The sequence below is a fragment of the Pinus tabuliformis genome, chromosome 8, assembly GCF_031772625.1.
Source record: "Pinus tabuliformis cultivar Carrire ecotype Pingquan chromosome 8, CPIR1, whole genome shotgun sequence".
Taxonomy (NCBI): domain Eukaryota; kingdom Viridiplantae; phylum Streptophyta; class Pinopsida; order Pinales; family Pinaceae; genus Pinus; species Pinus tabuliformis.
The window spans coordinates 1,983,075,980-1,983,092,369 of record NC_142294.1 but is presented as its reverse complement, the minus strand read 5'-3'; the positions used below and the strand labels follow the sequence as shown (position 1 = coordinate 1,983,092,369).

The 16,390-nt window shown below is 40.0% G+C and overlaps 1 protein-coding gene across 6 annotated transcripts in view; it reads right to left on the bottom strand.

Moving 5' to 3' along the window:
* LOC149244398 (uncharacterized) overlaps positions 1-1,577 on the bottom strand; it is a 175,213-nt gene extending 173,636 nt beyond the window's left edge. Inside the window, exons 1-3 of one of the 6 annotated variants that reach the window (XM_089367987.1) lie at positions 1,287-1,577; positions 1,120-1,171; positions 893-1,042 (exon numbers count right to left, since the gene is read on the bottom strand). In XM_089367987.1, the coding sequence (XP_089224113.1) occupies positions 893-944 (52 nt within the window). In that variant the 5' untranslated portion in view covers positions 945-1,042; positions 1,120-1,171; positions 1,287-1,577. The remainder of the gene's footprint in view (positions 1-892; positions 1,043-1,119; positions 1,172-1,286) is intronic. The other 5 variants (XM_089367986.1, XM_089367985.1, XM_089367984.1 and 2 more) reach the window with 5 other exon arrangements.
* Positions 1,578-16,390: the final 14,813 nt, after the last annotated feature.

Here is a 16,390-nt window from a genome sequence, read left to right as displayed (position 1 = left end):
AAGAACAGGGTTCATTGGTGATAAAAACCTTATGTGATGGGGTAGAGGAAACCCTCCCATCAAGGTCCATCGATATATGAATGAAGCAGTAGTCAGGTCTATGCAGTTTGCAGAGGATTGGATGACAGTGAGGTATCTTGGAGAAAGCTTGCTGAGTTTGATGAGGAAAATGAATTCCTGGTGGTGATATCAGCATGTTAATAAAAGGTACGAGTTTTATTCGCTGTATGTAAATGATGAGCAGGATTTGCTGCTCTTTTGCCTTTTTAAGTCTCACCGTTGGGGTAGACTGTAAAAGAACTTTGGTAGAGTCATTAAACAGAGCATGTATCAACTAGTAAATGAAGTCTCGGCTTTCTGGAAATAGTAGTCCTCTATAACTCCAATTGTTAAATGACTGAAATCGAACAAACGTTAGATATCTATACAAGTTCCTTTGGGTTTGCAAGAAGAGGCATGAAGTTCTCAACTTATGCTTCGGGAGCAAGCTTCAAATGACGGTGTCACAGTAGTTAAAAAGTACTTGGATGGAAAGAGATCAACTCAGTGAGATCTCTATTATGCCCCAGCATCCAAAGAAAAATTTATTTATAGGAAAATCCAAAATATAGTGGGTTTGGACAGGCTGGTATACTTCAAGAACAAAATCTAACATTTTCTACAAAATTAAATAACTTACATCCCTCTTTTATTAAAGTTCATATAGAGCCATTTAGTAATGGTCAATTTAATAATACGGAATTGATTTACCACGGTCCTTGGCAGAATGAAGCAAAGGCGCAAATTAATTGAAAAATTTAAGCATACTTAAACTTAAATACTAATTCAAAATGTCCTTATCCACGTAACGAAAATGGACAGGCTACTAGTTGAACCTAGAACTGGGATCTACCTGAACAGCTTCTTGGCCAGCCTGAAATATTCATACTCAAAGTTGAGATCATCTTCGACAAAAGATCAGAGCAGAAACCCCACTTTGCAAACGTGGGGCAGAAACTCCACCTTATACTTATAGAAGGCCTGGAGCAGGAACCCCGCTCTGCTAAACAAAATGCAATACCAAAGATCAGTTTTTAAGAATTAGTACCGATGTGTGAAAATATGCACCACAGAAAATACCTTTTATGACATAAAATCGATAACTCTACTGTGTTGGGAGCCGATAGTGAGTCTGCAATACAAATAAAAAAAATTAAAAGACCATGTTCAATAGCAAATTCCCAAATTCTGGCGACGATGACTAGTCATTGGCAACAATATATGAAAAAAAAAAAAAAAAAAATTACACTGAGCTTAAGATGACCCATGAAAGAAGATGGGCTCTGCCGATGTAGAATCCTTGACCAATGAACCTTACCACTGTAAAATCCTTACCTCGCAATGGTTCAATGGGCCAACTAAGAATTCCTCAATTCAATGAATTGATTGCTGGAGAGCGGGAAATCTGCGAACGACAGAGCAGACACCGACTGCCGAGAGGCAAGTGGGCAGCCGCGAAACAAACACAATGAATGGTAGGAAAGTATGGGAACTTTGCAAAGTAGGATTATCTTTTCTTATGAATGCATCTAATGTTCATGGGTTGTACAACAATTGATGATGGTGTAGGATTACATCATTGGTTCAAATCTCCTTGGATCTGGTTTAACCAAAAAGAAAATTAACATCAATGTACTAATTATGTAATGAGAGTAGTACCTAGCAATTATTGCTATTCAAATTCTTATTATAATCGACTAACTTCCATTATTACTATTACTGGGATTTCTCAATTTCCCTCGACTACAATGTTGTTTAACTGACTTAGTATTAATGATATTCATAAGGGTTACTCACTTTATCATAATGTGTATAGTGTGGAGTAGGCGTTGTATCTGTTATATTGGTTTTTTTTTTGGTACATTGTTGGTTATTTTTATATAATTTTTTTCAAATAATTAAAATTTATTTATCAATTGGGTTTTGTTTGGGTGGTTGGAAAAAATGTTGTTATCTTCCTCACTAAGGTTCAATTCTTGTATATGACATGTTGAGCTCATAATGAGTTATTTTTGCAATGGCTTTGAGCCTTGTTGGTTAAGTAGTTCCTTGAGAACAAAAGCCTATATATTCATCATATGGATTTAAAAATATAATTAAGTCGATTAGGTTAACGTAATGGCTTTGAGCCTTATTGTTGAGAATTAATTGTCCCTTATGGACCGGAACATGCATATTCCTCATATGGAATATAAAAATATTTTCCACACGAAGCAAATTGGGTTGATCTTGGGTGGTTGGGACGAATGCTTATTATCTTCCCCACTTACATTCAATTTCAACATGTGACATGTTGAACTCATATCAAGTATGTTCTTGTTGTATGGCCTTGAGCCCTAAAGAATATCTTATTCATGCCTATGGGCTAGAGAGTGAGGTGCTTGGTTACATGAAAAAACAAAACAAAACAAAACATGACTATAAGAACTTATTTTGGTTGTGCCTTCATTTCTAACTACCCATTTATTAGTTCATTGATGTTATCTTTGAGCATGTCCATATGTTGCATTGTCTCCAAACCATCTATATGTGCCCCACTATACAAATGCAGAGTACTATTAGCTTATATATCCTATGGACATCCCTCTGCTCTCCCTTTTCTTTTAGGGGCTATCCCTCCACAAGTAACCCCCTTTCTCTTAATCACCATCCACCTTATTCTCCTCCTTTACTCAACTTCTCCAACTCTTTTAATTGTGACTCAACGCTACCTTCATCAATCATCCCTATAACACTTTTTAGCATTCAAGTTTTGATCTCATTTGATTTAGCCACCACTGGTCAATTATCTTAGCATGTTTTAGGCCTCTTTATACTTACTCTTATTCGTATGCTTATTCCATCATGTGTTCCTCCCTTGTGCTTTCATATTTGTGAACGTCGTGATTCTAGTAAGATGTTCCTTCACCTATCTTCCTTGTGGTTTCTTCAAGAACCACTTCTCATTTCATGAGTGAGACAAAAAAGTCCATGACTCGTGCTATAGGGTTATTCCAACTTTTTAACACAACCAAGTTCTAAGTGTTCTAGGTCACATATTTCCCCTCTCTCCAACATCAATATCTCTCCAAAATCAATATTGATGGTTCTCTTAATGCCTCCATGACCAGGTAAACATGTTTATACAAAAAATCGACCTAAAAGATTTCATATAGATCATCAAGCAATATCTAATACTCAAAATGTTGTGGCATCCATCCAAATATGAAGCATTATTTCTAGGAGAAAGGTTGATTTGTTCATCAAACCAATGCTTTAGATCTTTATTATGAAGCCACTTTGCCATAGTATTGTGATTCCCCACATTTCATTGTGTATCCTTACAGTGGAATCATTTGTGGCTCAATTGAGAAGACTAGGGTCCATGTAGGTGTCCAACATAGAGATTGTGGTCTACAACTGACATATCTATACCTGTAAACATGGAAGTTCTCGTGCAAGGTACATTGCTAAGACTTAAGATTATAAAGAAAGGATAATAAATGACAAGCGAAACTATATCTAAACTAGAACATCAATTTCATAATATATACCCTAAAACATTTTAGCAATGACATATCATGCACCCTATATCCTTTTTCATCCACCCCAAGATGTTTAATCAGATCAATGCCATAAAGGATTAGATCAGTGGTAGTTGGGCTAGGGCCAGGAACGAATGGCTTCATAGGGCAGGATCAAGTTGTCTAATTTCATTGGGATTTCCTAGAGATGACCCTTTATCCAATATTACTTAAAGATTCACGACACTACATGACACCTTTCTAATAATATGATAGGACCCCTCCTCTAATATTTAAGATGAGGGCTTAGGTAGGTTTTGAGTCTAGGAAGGATCTTGGAATGGTAAGATTGGTGGAAATTTGTAACTCTATCTACCCTTGTGATCCCTTAAGTATAAATTCATAATAAAGTGACAGTTCTTATAGTTATAGAGAAGAGAGTACTTATCAACACAACTACAATTTCCTAAAAGAATATCTTATGTCTCATTGCATCCAAAATGAGTATTTTTGGATTGGAATCATGAATTTTTTATGTTTTTTTATTGTTGGTCTCTACCTTGATTGAGTTCCTCCTCAAGTAACCACACTTATTTTGGGGCTTGCATCTTCACCTACAAACCTAGGCTCAAAAATCACCAAGTTGGTTGTTTGCTATCTTGTTTGGGATTTTAATTTTCAAATTAAGTTAGTGCCTTATTTAGTAGCATGTCATGTCGTGCAATTTGTAGGATATTGATATGGATCTTTATCTTCATAGATACCTGCCATTAAGGTTAGAGGACTCATGTCTAGCATGGGAGTGTGACCTATGTTTGTGAGGTCTCAACCTGGAACTCAAAGGGATGCCATATTTACTCCTGGTATCTATGTTAATGCTATCTTTCCCACCCAAGGCTCAGTTACTTAAATTGGATTCCTATAACTGATATTGGTTGGATTGGATCGTTTGGTTCATCATTAAAGGGCCTTACTAACAAGGTGATAGGGGTTGTAGTATTGACAATGAGCTATGAAAGAGAATCTAACAAAACCAATGAGTACATTCAATTAAGGAAAAATGTAGGTAAATTTGGTAAACATGAGAGAGGACTTTCCTTTATTGGGTTGCTAATACTCTTCATATGTTTGAGTATTGGAAAGTATTCACCATAATTGGTTTTTTACTTGCCATACTTTTCTTTGCATTGAAATTTACTTTCCAAATATTAATTATTCCAAGTACAAAGTTTCACACTCAACCAACTACCATACATGGCATGCTCGTGAGTCATACTCACAAGCATGGTGATTGTGAAAGAGGCCTTTAATAAGGTGTTTTGAACATTTCACTATGGAAACAGTTAGGTGTGTGTCAACTAGGCAATCCCTTCTACGGATATAGACACAACCAAAACAAATACATGCAAAACTCTCCTAGTTTAAATCAAAATGACATGGGAGAGGAAAGATGGCCTACGTCACTCGTATGCGATTGATTTTCGATGTCGATCTCTATCTCCTCACTTCCAATCTCAATCCTCACTATTATGTTGCGAACAAATACCCACAAGAGAGATCAAACAAAGACAACAAAGGAAAAACATAGCATATGCATTCTAATGTAAACCATATGACAGACCAAGGAGCATCATACTAAGAAAGTAATCATTTACACACTTATGGAAAGTAAACGTGCATTATATTAATAATAGACACAAGAGGGAAGCATACAACCACTGCCTTGATGTTGGAAACCTCCTTCAGGATGGGTTTCCAAGTCCAATCCAAGACTTCTCATGCTTTCCTTTATCCTTCACAAATTTGCAGCAATTAGGCACAATTTAGCAGCTGCATGACCAATCTAATCTAACCAACCATTTGAGGTTGTAAGGGAATGCATTTATGGGGAAGTAGAAGGAGTTAAGAATCCACAAAGGGGGGAAGAAGGTCTGCATATTAAGGGGAAGATACCTAAAGGTAGGATCAAGGACTCAAAATGGGAGAACTCAACCATATCCTTATTCAATAATAACCAGCTCGTCGTTCTTGAGGCTTCTACTAAGAGAAGCTTTTGCTCCATCAGTGGAGAAACTGCCTGAAGAGGATCAACACGGATTTTCCTATCCAAAGTCGTGCTATCAGCGCTAATCACTAGTTAGACCAAAGGGTATTAGCACGGGTTTGCCTGCTAAAAGTAGCATTGGGCTTCCAAATAGGGTTTTTTGACAAGCTCCATAATTACTTCAAGGCATTTCTTCTTCTTTTCTTCATGGATGCTCTGATCAATGTTTTTCGTGGTTAATTCATTCACAACTTTTGTTGCTTTGCAACATTTTGGTCAAAGTTTGACAACTCAGGCTATGAGACAGGGAGTGCAAGAAATTATTGTATAACAAATGCCCCCTAAAGCATGAAGTCAAAACAAGAAGTTATGGCTGAAGTGCTTTACAAGTCAAGGCAACGACTTTGGAGAACTACCGTCAGGAGTGATCCGAACTTAAACAGGAATGTAACAACTTATAGATATAATCATAAACACAAAGATGCAACAGAAAAACACTTCATTTCATTAATAGAAAAATATTGAACTATGCTTGCAAACATAATGGAAATAAGATAGCTCGGGCGATGATAGCTTATATCTAAGAAGAGATGTGGCGGATACATGCCTCTGGATTGTGTTACAATGAGGCTCAAGGCCCTATTTATTTTTTGAAAACATGAGAAATCCCTAAACAACCAAAACCCTAACCCCAGGAGATGTAACACCAAGAGTTTGTGGGCCCCGTTGGGGTTAGTTGGGCAACTAATTTTTCGGGGTCGTAACTTGGTTATATTATCTTTGTTTGGCGCGTACGATACCTTGTTGGAAAGGTCTCTATGAGTACTACAGGTTTCACCATAGGCCCTTTCCTACGGCTACGGGCTTGCCGTAGACCCCAAAAAACGTCGTTTAGGGGTCAAAACTACTTCGGAAGTTCAGGACCTGAAAAACTGTTAAAAATAGTAAATGTTGAAATGAACAAGGAAACAGATGAAACTGACTGGGGGTTCTAGGTGGAATAGGCGGGTGGCCACCAATATCCACCTAGATCATTCCTCCCCCCTTAGGAATCAATGGTCCCCATTGCGTGTAGAGCCTCCATGAGGTGAGGAAATTTCTGTTGAACCTGGTCCCTGGTGAACCACTTGCCCTAGTGAAGGAGTTGGCATGCTTTGACAACTCGATATAGTTGTATCCTCTATTGGCGAGTGTTCTTGATCTGTGTGTCCATGATTTGATTAGTTGTGGCCTATTCCATGCAGTCTGGGTTGAGCTCTGTTGGTGTGAGTTGTTCTGCAATGTCATATGTGTCCAACAATGGTGGAAAGTATGGCTGAAGGCGATCTACATTGAACACTGGGTGTAAACCAAGGAACAGTGGGATGTTGAGCTCAAAGTCATTGTCACCGACGGCCTTAGTGATGGTGTATGGTCCATATTGGAGCGGGCGAAGCTTGCGGTGGGGCCCAACAAGGCACTCCTTTTGCAAATGTAGCCAAACTTTGTCACCCACCTGGAACTTGTGCAACACTCGATGTTGATCATGGCGTTGCTTATACTTAGCATTGGCTCTATCCAATATATCATGGACTTGTTGGCGGATGTGTTGTGTTATCCCAGGCTAAGGAGGAGATCGAAAGAGGAAACCTCGAACCACTTTCAGTTCAGTGAACCAGAGAGGGATATCTCTAAGGATTTGTCAATGAATAACTGAAAAGAAATAAGTTTTAGGCTAGATACACAAGTCTTGCTTGAGTATTTGTGAATTTAGGGTTTTTAGTTTGTTGGACTAGGGATTAGAGCAGGTAATTAGGTCAAGGATTCAAGTATGCAGTGACAAGTATAAAGAGGAGCTAGATTGTTGGCATTATGATGCATGTGTTGTACTTGATGGCAACCCTCTCGTAGAAGAACAACTCACTTACATATAACTAGATGAATCTACAGAAGAGATATCAGATGTGACTGAATGCATGGGATGCCGGACAGCTCAAAGAAATTAGATGACAGTTCTCAGTATGACAAGTTAGCTTTGCCATCAAGTCCAAAGGGGGAGATTGTTGGCATTATGAGACAAGTGTTGTCCTTGATGGCAAATCACACAGATGACAGATCATAGTACAGCAGGTCAGCAACAAGGATTTGATGATCAGACTACAAGAATGAAGAGAAAATATATATACGCAGGTTCATCGTGACAGAGCCGCGTATACACGCGGGTTAGTCGTTGAAAAGACGCGTATGCGTATACACGCACTTTCAAGCAAGGAAAAGCACGTACATGTCGGAGAACTTATGTTTGGTCCATGGTATTTAGTCCTTGGTATTTGAACCTATGGTTTTGGACCATGGTATCTCGTCAGAAGTGTTGATCCCAAGTATTGGGTCCATGGTATTGTTTTGTTATGGTTTTGGACCATGGTATTGAGAAAGGCCTAAGACTATAAAAGGAGAAGAAGATCATTAGGCAAGTGGATGGAGAAAGTCTTGAATATCTAATGAAGTATGAGATCCAGTATGCAGGATATGGGTTTATGATGCATTGCTTGATCTGAGCTAAGGAGGGATCTCATCGGTTGATGGAGAACAAGATCTAAGCATAGATCGGGATCAAATGGTTTGAAATGAACTATCTCTATATGGTTGATTATGCTTATTCTAGATCTGTATTCTGACGCATGTAATGTTCTGAACTGGGTATAATTTAAGTTTGAAATAGCTGCAAGTCATGATTGAATATTTATAGATCTGTACGTGGGTTGGCTTTGGTGAAAGCGCGTATGTACGCAGGTTTGATTCATCGTAGTAGCATATACATAATGAAGTATGATGTTTGAAGTTGCAGTTGGGTCTGATTGTTATTGCAAAGTTCTGTTGTCTGCTCTATGTTTTGGTGACTGTGTTGTTAACAGGGTTTTAGTGTTTTAGTGATTTAGAGATTGATGATGCTAGTATTGATTGTTTTGTGCTTCAATGATATTGATGGGTCCAGTATGAAAATTGGATGAAACGTGGCCTTCATATTATTGTGTTGTGCTTCAAGAGTATCCAGTCTGAAAATGTATGAAACGTGGTACCTGGAGGAAGAAAGAGAAGGTGGTAGCCTTCTGTAGGTTGGCACCTACGTACTAGTACATCAGCTAGTACAAGAGCAAAGGGGGTGGTAGCTCCCTTCCAGTACCAGCTAGAGAACGAGTAAAGGTTGGAGCATTTCAGTAGGCCGGCACCTACGTACTAGTAAATGGATCGGCTAGTACAAGAGCTAAGGGGGTTGTAGCTCCCTTCTAGGAGAGTCTGGAGAACGAGAGAAGGTTGTAGCCTTCTGCAGGTAGAAGCCTGAGTACTGGTATAAGGCTGCACCAGTACAAAAATATTGTAAAATGAAGTTTCTTATTAAAAGAAGATAGAGACGACTTGCAGCAGGTGGTTTTCACCCACATTGGGTTTCCACCTTATATCATGGTGTTCATGTGTGCTTCTTGTGTGTGATGATCTGTTCTGTTTTACTGCACCTGCTTACTGTACATAGGGTTAATAAAGTCCTGATGCACTAACTAAAGATCAACATTTAATGGATTAACTGAATCATAAGTATTCTGGATATACGCTAGTTGCATTAGACACAGTTGCGTATACACGCGGGTTCCCTTAATTGAAGTAGCGTATATGTATCTAAGTATGGAGATGAAAAAGTTTTATTGATTTGATAATACTGATTCACCCAAACCCCCCCCCCCCCTCTTAGTATTATTTCCAACAATATCAGTGTGTCATGGTGAACTTAAAGTGTTTGTCATTGTAGTGTAGGTCTATGAATTCATTAGTTTTGGAAGAAAAGAAACACAAGTATGATTTCCACATAAATAGATCTTAAATCTAAGATTTTTGTCTATATAACTGCAAGGAAATTCATAGGAAGAATATAAACGATGAAAATAGAGATGATTTCCTCAATTAGAAATAGATGGGAAAAGAAAACAACACCATAGACTCACTGAACAAGAATTCCTGAAATATAGTTGCAACTGCTCCTGTATTAGTTGTAAGAGAACACAAGGTACCAAGCCTCTCCACAAAAGTCCCACCCTTCTGTCTGAATGAGAAATGATACATATAGAATCAATCAAACAACTTCCCCACCTTTAGGAGTCGAATTCCTAAGTGGTGGAACTGTTTCCAAGATTCTCTCAACCAACAGGTAAGAGTGAGAAGGTCAAATACAAACTCTTCTCTTAGACTTTGTTTTGAATTTTGCTTCCTTTATGAGGCCTAATTAACCATAAAAACAACCTATCATGTCTATTTATTCATGATTACATCATCTAACCTCGAACTACTGCAATTACATCATGAGTTTTGACTTTGACCAAGTCAAACTGAAAAACTAGGAAATTACACAGTGAAATTTTAAATAAAAACTCAGAAATTTGCAGAAGCGCAACACCAAATTTGAGCCCACTTTAAGGTGCCTTCTTGAAGTCCAAATTGAGATCTGAGAGAACGGTCAACTATCATTTCCTGTCTAGTTTCCATAACACCTTGAATTTTTTAAAATGACCCATGGGAAGGCCTTCAAAAACTCATTCTCCCAAGGTGTCTCCAGAAGCGCAACGCCTATCAAAAAGAGTGGCAAAATGATGATTTTTGACCCCTTTTTCTCCTTTTTCTCAAAATCTGAGCCCTCTCTGAGAAATATGATGAAATGGGTTTTGAGAGGAGGTCATCAGATTTCCAAAAATGTAATCCACTTGTCATTTGGAGCCCTGAGGAAAAATCGCAACGCCCTAGCCCAATTTCTGAATTTGGCACCAAAATTCTCAAAAAAACCAAAAATGCTCAGAAAACCTTCAAAATTGGTCATGAAGTGCAAAATGAGGTATGTCATGCCCTCATGGATGCTTCAGAAAGCATATCCAAGTTATCCCTCTCATTTTTTTCCTTTAGGGTTTCCTTTAGCTTGTTTTTCAACTGCTTGAGCTTGATGTTGCAAATCATGTTTCTGGTTTGATAATGATGGGCCATGTGCCTCAATAGTTGATTATCCCTGTTGGCTTTGTCAAGAAGTTGTTCTAAGTGGTCATTGACCTTACTTATCCAATACTCTCTATCTTCATTGATCTCCAAGGAAATTATGTCTTCCATGTCTAAGTCTTCATCTAGCAGGTTTTGTTCTTTCTCTTCCTTCAATGCCCTTTTGAGTCCCTTGGTCCTTGGCTTCTTTTTTCCAACTTGTTTTTCATGTTCATCATGTTCACCAGGCTCCAACACTGCTTTACCTTTGCCTCCTTGCTGCAGCACCTTGGATTGCTCTTTCTCCATGATGAGTTGTTTGGCCTTAAGCTGATTGTTTTCTTGCTCAAGGAAGGAAATGATGAAATGAGGGAGTTAGGGAAGGGAGATGATGATAGGGGAATTTTGGGAGATGGATAGGGGTTGTAGAAATCTTAGGAAGTTTGAATGGAGTGAAATGAGAGAGAGAGATGAGTAGGAGAATTTAAAAACAGTCCTGCTAGGAAATTGTCCAAAATAATAGGTATGAGCTAGGGTTTGTGTAAAGGTGAGGTGAACTGAAGGTAAATGAGTTGATTAGTGAATGATAGGGTGATTTATATGTATACAGAGGTATGAGATGGAAAATTTTAAAGTTTTCAATGTCATAACTAACAAAACCCATCATTTGCACTAGCTTTGCAGCATGAAATTTCACATAAACCCTAGATGAAGAAAACTCACATTTGCACTTGCTTTGCCAAAGGAAAAAAGTGAGTTAGATGATGATACTTACTTGTAGAATAGCTTAGAAGAGAAAAAGAATAGGAAAGCAAGCTTTAATTTGAAGTTTGGGTGAGTTTTGGCAAATTTCGGGCTACTATGTCCCAAGTGCAGTGTAGTTCATAGAAGCACAGTGCCACCTCCAGAAGCACAACAGAGTTCACAGAAGCACAACGATGACTTGAAAACCACTTTGGAGGCCTTCAACTGCTCCAAATTGTGAAATTGATATCTCGTTGGAAAGATCTTGAAGTCTGCTACAAGATGGACATCTCAAGCATGTAATTTGGACACGCCAACAGGGAGAAAATTGATTTTCCCAAGGTCACTCCAAAAAACCCAGGATATCTTTGACAAAAGCGCAGCGCCAACTTGCAGAGCACTTTTGAATGCCTTCCTTGAGGATTTTTAGGCTGAAAGTGGTATGGTTGGAAATATTATGATGTCTACTACACAATAGAGTCCTTAAGCATTGCCAACACCTGCTCCAAATCCCTGAAAAATTGTCTTGAAGTCAAGCTGTCCAAAAGTGTAACAACTCTCCCGTAGCAAGTGTAGTTTGGGAATTTATCTCAAATCATAACACCTGTGCATAAATTGAAGGAGGTTTTTGTTCCTTGGCCTATAATTGACAAAAACCTCTTTCACTTTTGTAAAATTCTTCTCCATTTGGTCAGAAACATATTTTGAAGAAAAAATGTCCCTATGAGAAATGATGAGATGAGGTAGTGTACTACAGCATTGTCTTATTTGAAATAAAACATTACCTTTACCTTTATTTTGCTTTCCCTAAGCTGCTAACTCCCTTTACCCACTGAATCACATGATGGACATGTCTTTATTTTGACATATGGTATCATGATGACACATGGAGTGAAACCCAAGACCACGACCTAAAATGAGGAATTTAACCATTTCATGACCCAAGACACTTAAATGAAGGTATGATACCTCGAAGAAGACCATGACCATGATGAGTGATGAAGGCCATGAATAAGTGAAGGGAGCAGCAGTGACCTAGACACAACATCCAGCGACCAAATTTTTATTTGCAGATTCACTGAAATGACAAAAATTTGACTTCACACCCTAACAACACCTTGTAAGAGCATAATTGATCACTGGTGACTGACATGACTGGCAGACACTAACATGTTGAATGTGCTCAATGAATTTGTTAGCCCTTTCGACTTCGAACTGAACGTGAGCCGAATCTACCTGAGTGGCTGCAAATGGTATTACCACATCAATGGGGCATAATGGTTGAAATCCCAGCCATACCTGAAAGGGTTTGTGGCATGTTGAGTTGTGGAGAGCTCTATTGTAGCTGTGTTGGACATAGGGGAGACTTTCATCCCACGTGCGTGGATGATTCGAGTTATACATGCACAAAATGTGTACGATCATCCTGTTGACAACCTCTGTTTGGCCATCAGTTTGGGGATGGAAAGTCGTGGACTTAGTAAATTTTGTATCTAGCATCGACCAAAGACTTGACCAAAATGCACTCAGGAATCTGTTATCCTGATTTGAGACAATGGATTGTGGGATCCCAAAGTGTACCCATACTCGCTCAAAGAAGAGCTTAGTAGTGCCCTCTGCTATGATACTCTTCTTGTAGGCTGCCATGATGGCCATCTTACAGAATCTATTGACGACCACGAAAATGCAATCGTTGTCGTTTTTAGTAGAAGGAAGGCCCGACATGTAATCCATGGAGACAGATTCCCAAGGTCAGTTAGGAGTAGGTAGAGGAGTATACAGGCCTTGCTTCTTGATGGTTGGTTTGGCAATGGCACAGGCGGTGCAGGATCTAATGTACTTCCCAACATCCTGACAAAGTTTCAGCCAATAAAAATACTTTTGCAATACCGTCGTTGTTTTCTCTACTCCGAAATGTCCAACGACCCGATTGTAGTGTGCCTCCCAAATCATCTTGGCATGCTCACTTGAAGGAACACAAATGTGTCCCAGGTGGCATAATAGTGCATCCTAAAGGTGAAAATTTGGAACTTGCTTCCCTTCCAGGAGTGTCTGGTATATGCTGTTGAATTATGGATCGCTCTAGTAAATATGCAACCACCCTGATGTATCGTGCCCACAGGAGTCGAGCACAATGATCAGTGCCATGACTGGTGGTCGGTTGAGGAAATCAACAACATTATTGGTGTTTCCCTTCTTATACTTAATGTTCAAATGGAACTGTTGCAAATAGGTGGACCATTTCTGATGGTGATCGTTCTACAACTTCCCTTGTGTCTATATGAACTGTAGAGGTCGATGGTCTGTGTGGATGACCGTTTCCTTCCCCATAATGTAATGCTTCCATTGACGGCAGGCCTGCACAATGGAATACATTTCTTTGTCGTAAGTGGGGTACTTTCGGACTATGTCTGAAAGTGTCTCACTGTGGTAAGCCACTAGATGCCCATGCTGAGTAAGAACCACACCAATAGCATAGTCGGAGGCATCTATCTCAATCTCAAATGGTTGTTGCAGGTCTGGTAATGTGAGCATTGGTGTAGAACAGAGGCGATTCTTCAACTCGAAGAACGCTTGTTGTTGGGTTTCCAACCAAAAAAACTTTTCTTTCGCTCCACCCTTGGTGACTTGACTTAAAGGCCAAGTGATATGAGAGAACCCCAACACGAACCTATGGTAGAAATTGGCAAGACCCAAAAAGCTGCAGAGCTCTATTAGAGTGGTTGGGGCTGGGAAATCCCGAATGACTTGTATCTTGGATGGGTCAACATGTACACCCTACTCATCAATTATGTACCCCAGATATTGAACCTGGGTCAGGCCAAAGGTGAATTTCTCCAAGTTAGTATACAGCTTGTGTTGGTGCAGGTTTTGAAGAACCTGTCGAATATGGTGGAGTTGCTCTTCCCAACTCTGGCTGAAGATCAAGATGTCATCTAAATACACCACCATGAATGCATTGGTGAAAGGTCGCAAGATGTTGTCCATTAGTCTCATGAAGGTTGCAGGGGCATTCGTCAATTTGAATGACATGACCAACCATTCGAAAAGGCCCTCCTTGGATTTGAAGGCAGTCTTCCACACATCAGAGGGTTTGATAAGCACCTGGTGATAACCTAACTTCAAGTCAATCTTGCTGAAATATTTGCCCCCCTTGAGCTGGTCCAAAAGGTCATCAATCCACGGGATTGGGTACCTATTCTAGACAGTGATCTTGTTCAGCGCCCGATAGTCAATACAGAGCCTCCAGGTCCCATCCTTCTTCTGTACCAATACAATCGGGCTCCCACAAGGTGATGAGCTTGGCCTGATGTGCCCTTTTTGCAATAGTTCTTGAATCTGCCTCTTGATCTCACCGTTCTTCATAACAGTGCGTCGATAAATCAGTCTAATGGGCAGTGACGAGCCCTGGGTCAGATCAATGGAGTGCTTGACCTGACAGTGCAGAGGTACCCCCGTGGGTGAGGCGAAAATGTCACTATACTCCTCCATGACCTTGTCCATATGTTGTTGTTGTGTAGAGGAGCTTTGCCTGGAAGCCGTGGCCACAACCTTCTTCTTGCCCTAGGGGCGAATCACAAGGAAAACAAATTTCTTGGTCTAGGAAATGGTCTGGGAAATTATCTTACTGCATTTCTTTGCAGTGATTAAAAAGATGGCGGTAGGCGGGGTTGCCTCTGATATCCTGTACAACTTATTAGCCAAAGTAATAATCACAGAGCGAGGTATAGACTCATATACAACATCTCGCTTCCACAAGTATGGTTGTCCTAACAATACATCACAAACTTCAAGAGGAGTAATGTCATACAGTACCTCATCCGTGAAGGGCTTGAAGTTGTAGGAAAGGTGACACTGTTGGCTGACACAAAGATCTCGTCCTTGGTGAATCCACCCGATGGTGTACAGATGTGGATGTGCTATAGTCTTTAGGCCCATCTGCTTCACGACCTCTGCTAAAATGAGGTTCTTTTGGCTCTCGTTGTCGACAATGAACTGCAACAGAGAACCCTTCACCCACATCTGTGAGTGGAAGCATTCCCCCTCCTCTAGATCTTCAGGATCAATATTCTGGATATTGGTGGTGGCACTAGGCTCCGCATCAATGATCTGCTTCCCTTATTGGGTTTTAATTCAGAGTCAGAACCTGCATCTAATTCAAAAGCCTTCAACTCGGCCACCAATGACTACTTCGCCCGACACTCACTTGTATTGTGAGTGGAGCTCTTATGGAACTCACACCATTTCCACGTGTCCTTCTTCATCTTCGGGGTGTTGTTCTTTGCTTGTGGCTTTGGCGAGCTGTCCTGGGTAGCGTCGCCTTGGCTTGGTCATTTTCTGTGGTTTGGGGGTGCCTTTTCCTTGCTTTGGATTCACAAATCCAAAGTCCTGCTTCTTCTATTTAAACTCCTGCTCAATCTTGACAACGTACCATTATGCCGTGTCGAGCGAGGAAATGTCCAGGAACTCCATCTCGTCTTGGATGTACTTGTGTAGGCATTCATGGTATTAGAGCACCAAATACCGCTTAGTATCCTTCATATCCAGCTTCGTGCGAAGGGTATGGAAAGTATTTGTGAACTCTGGCACATCTTGGTCCCTTCCCTACCATAGCGTGGTCCACTTTATATATTTATCTTCATAGCTTCCGACAGGGTAATATTGTTCCTTGATGGCGTCTCGGAAAGAATTCCAAGTGGGTGTGGCTGAAAACAACGAGGGTTCATTCTTGTCCTTTTGTTCACAGTAGGTTTCCCACCAGTCCTTGACATGTGGGGTGGCTTTAAGAAGTGCAAAAGTAATATTTTCCCGATGGGAAAAATCAGGAACTGAAAAAATATCCTTCCAATAGATTTAACCATTTATCTACAATGTCTGCATCTATCAGGCCTTCGAATATGGGAATATTGAAGTTAACTTGTACCTTAAAAGGAGTGGTGCCTCTAGAGTGGTTGTTGGATGAAGATGCATCGCCTGTGGGTAGCCGTCGAAGGATCTGGGCAAAGTTATCCATCATCACGTCCCTCTGTCGCTCAAGGGATTACTCAAACAACATTTTGAAAGGATC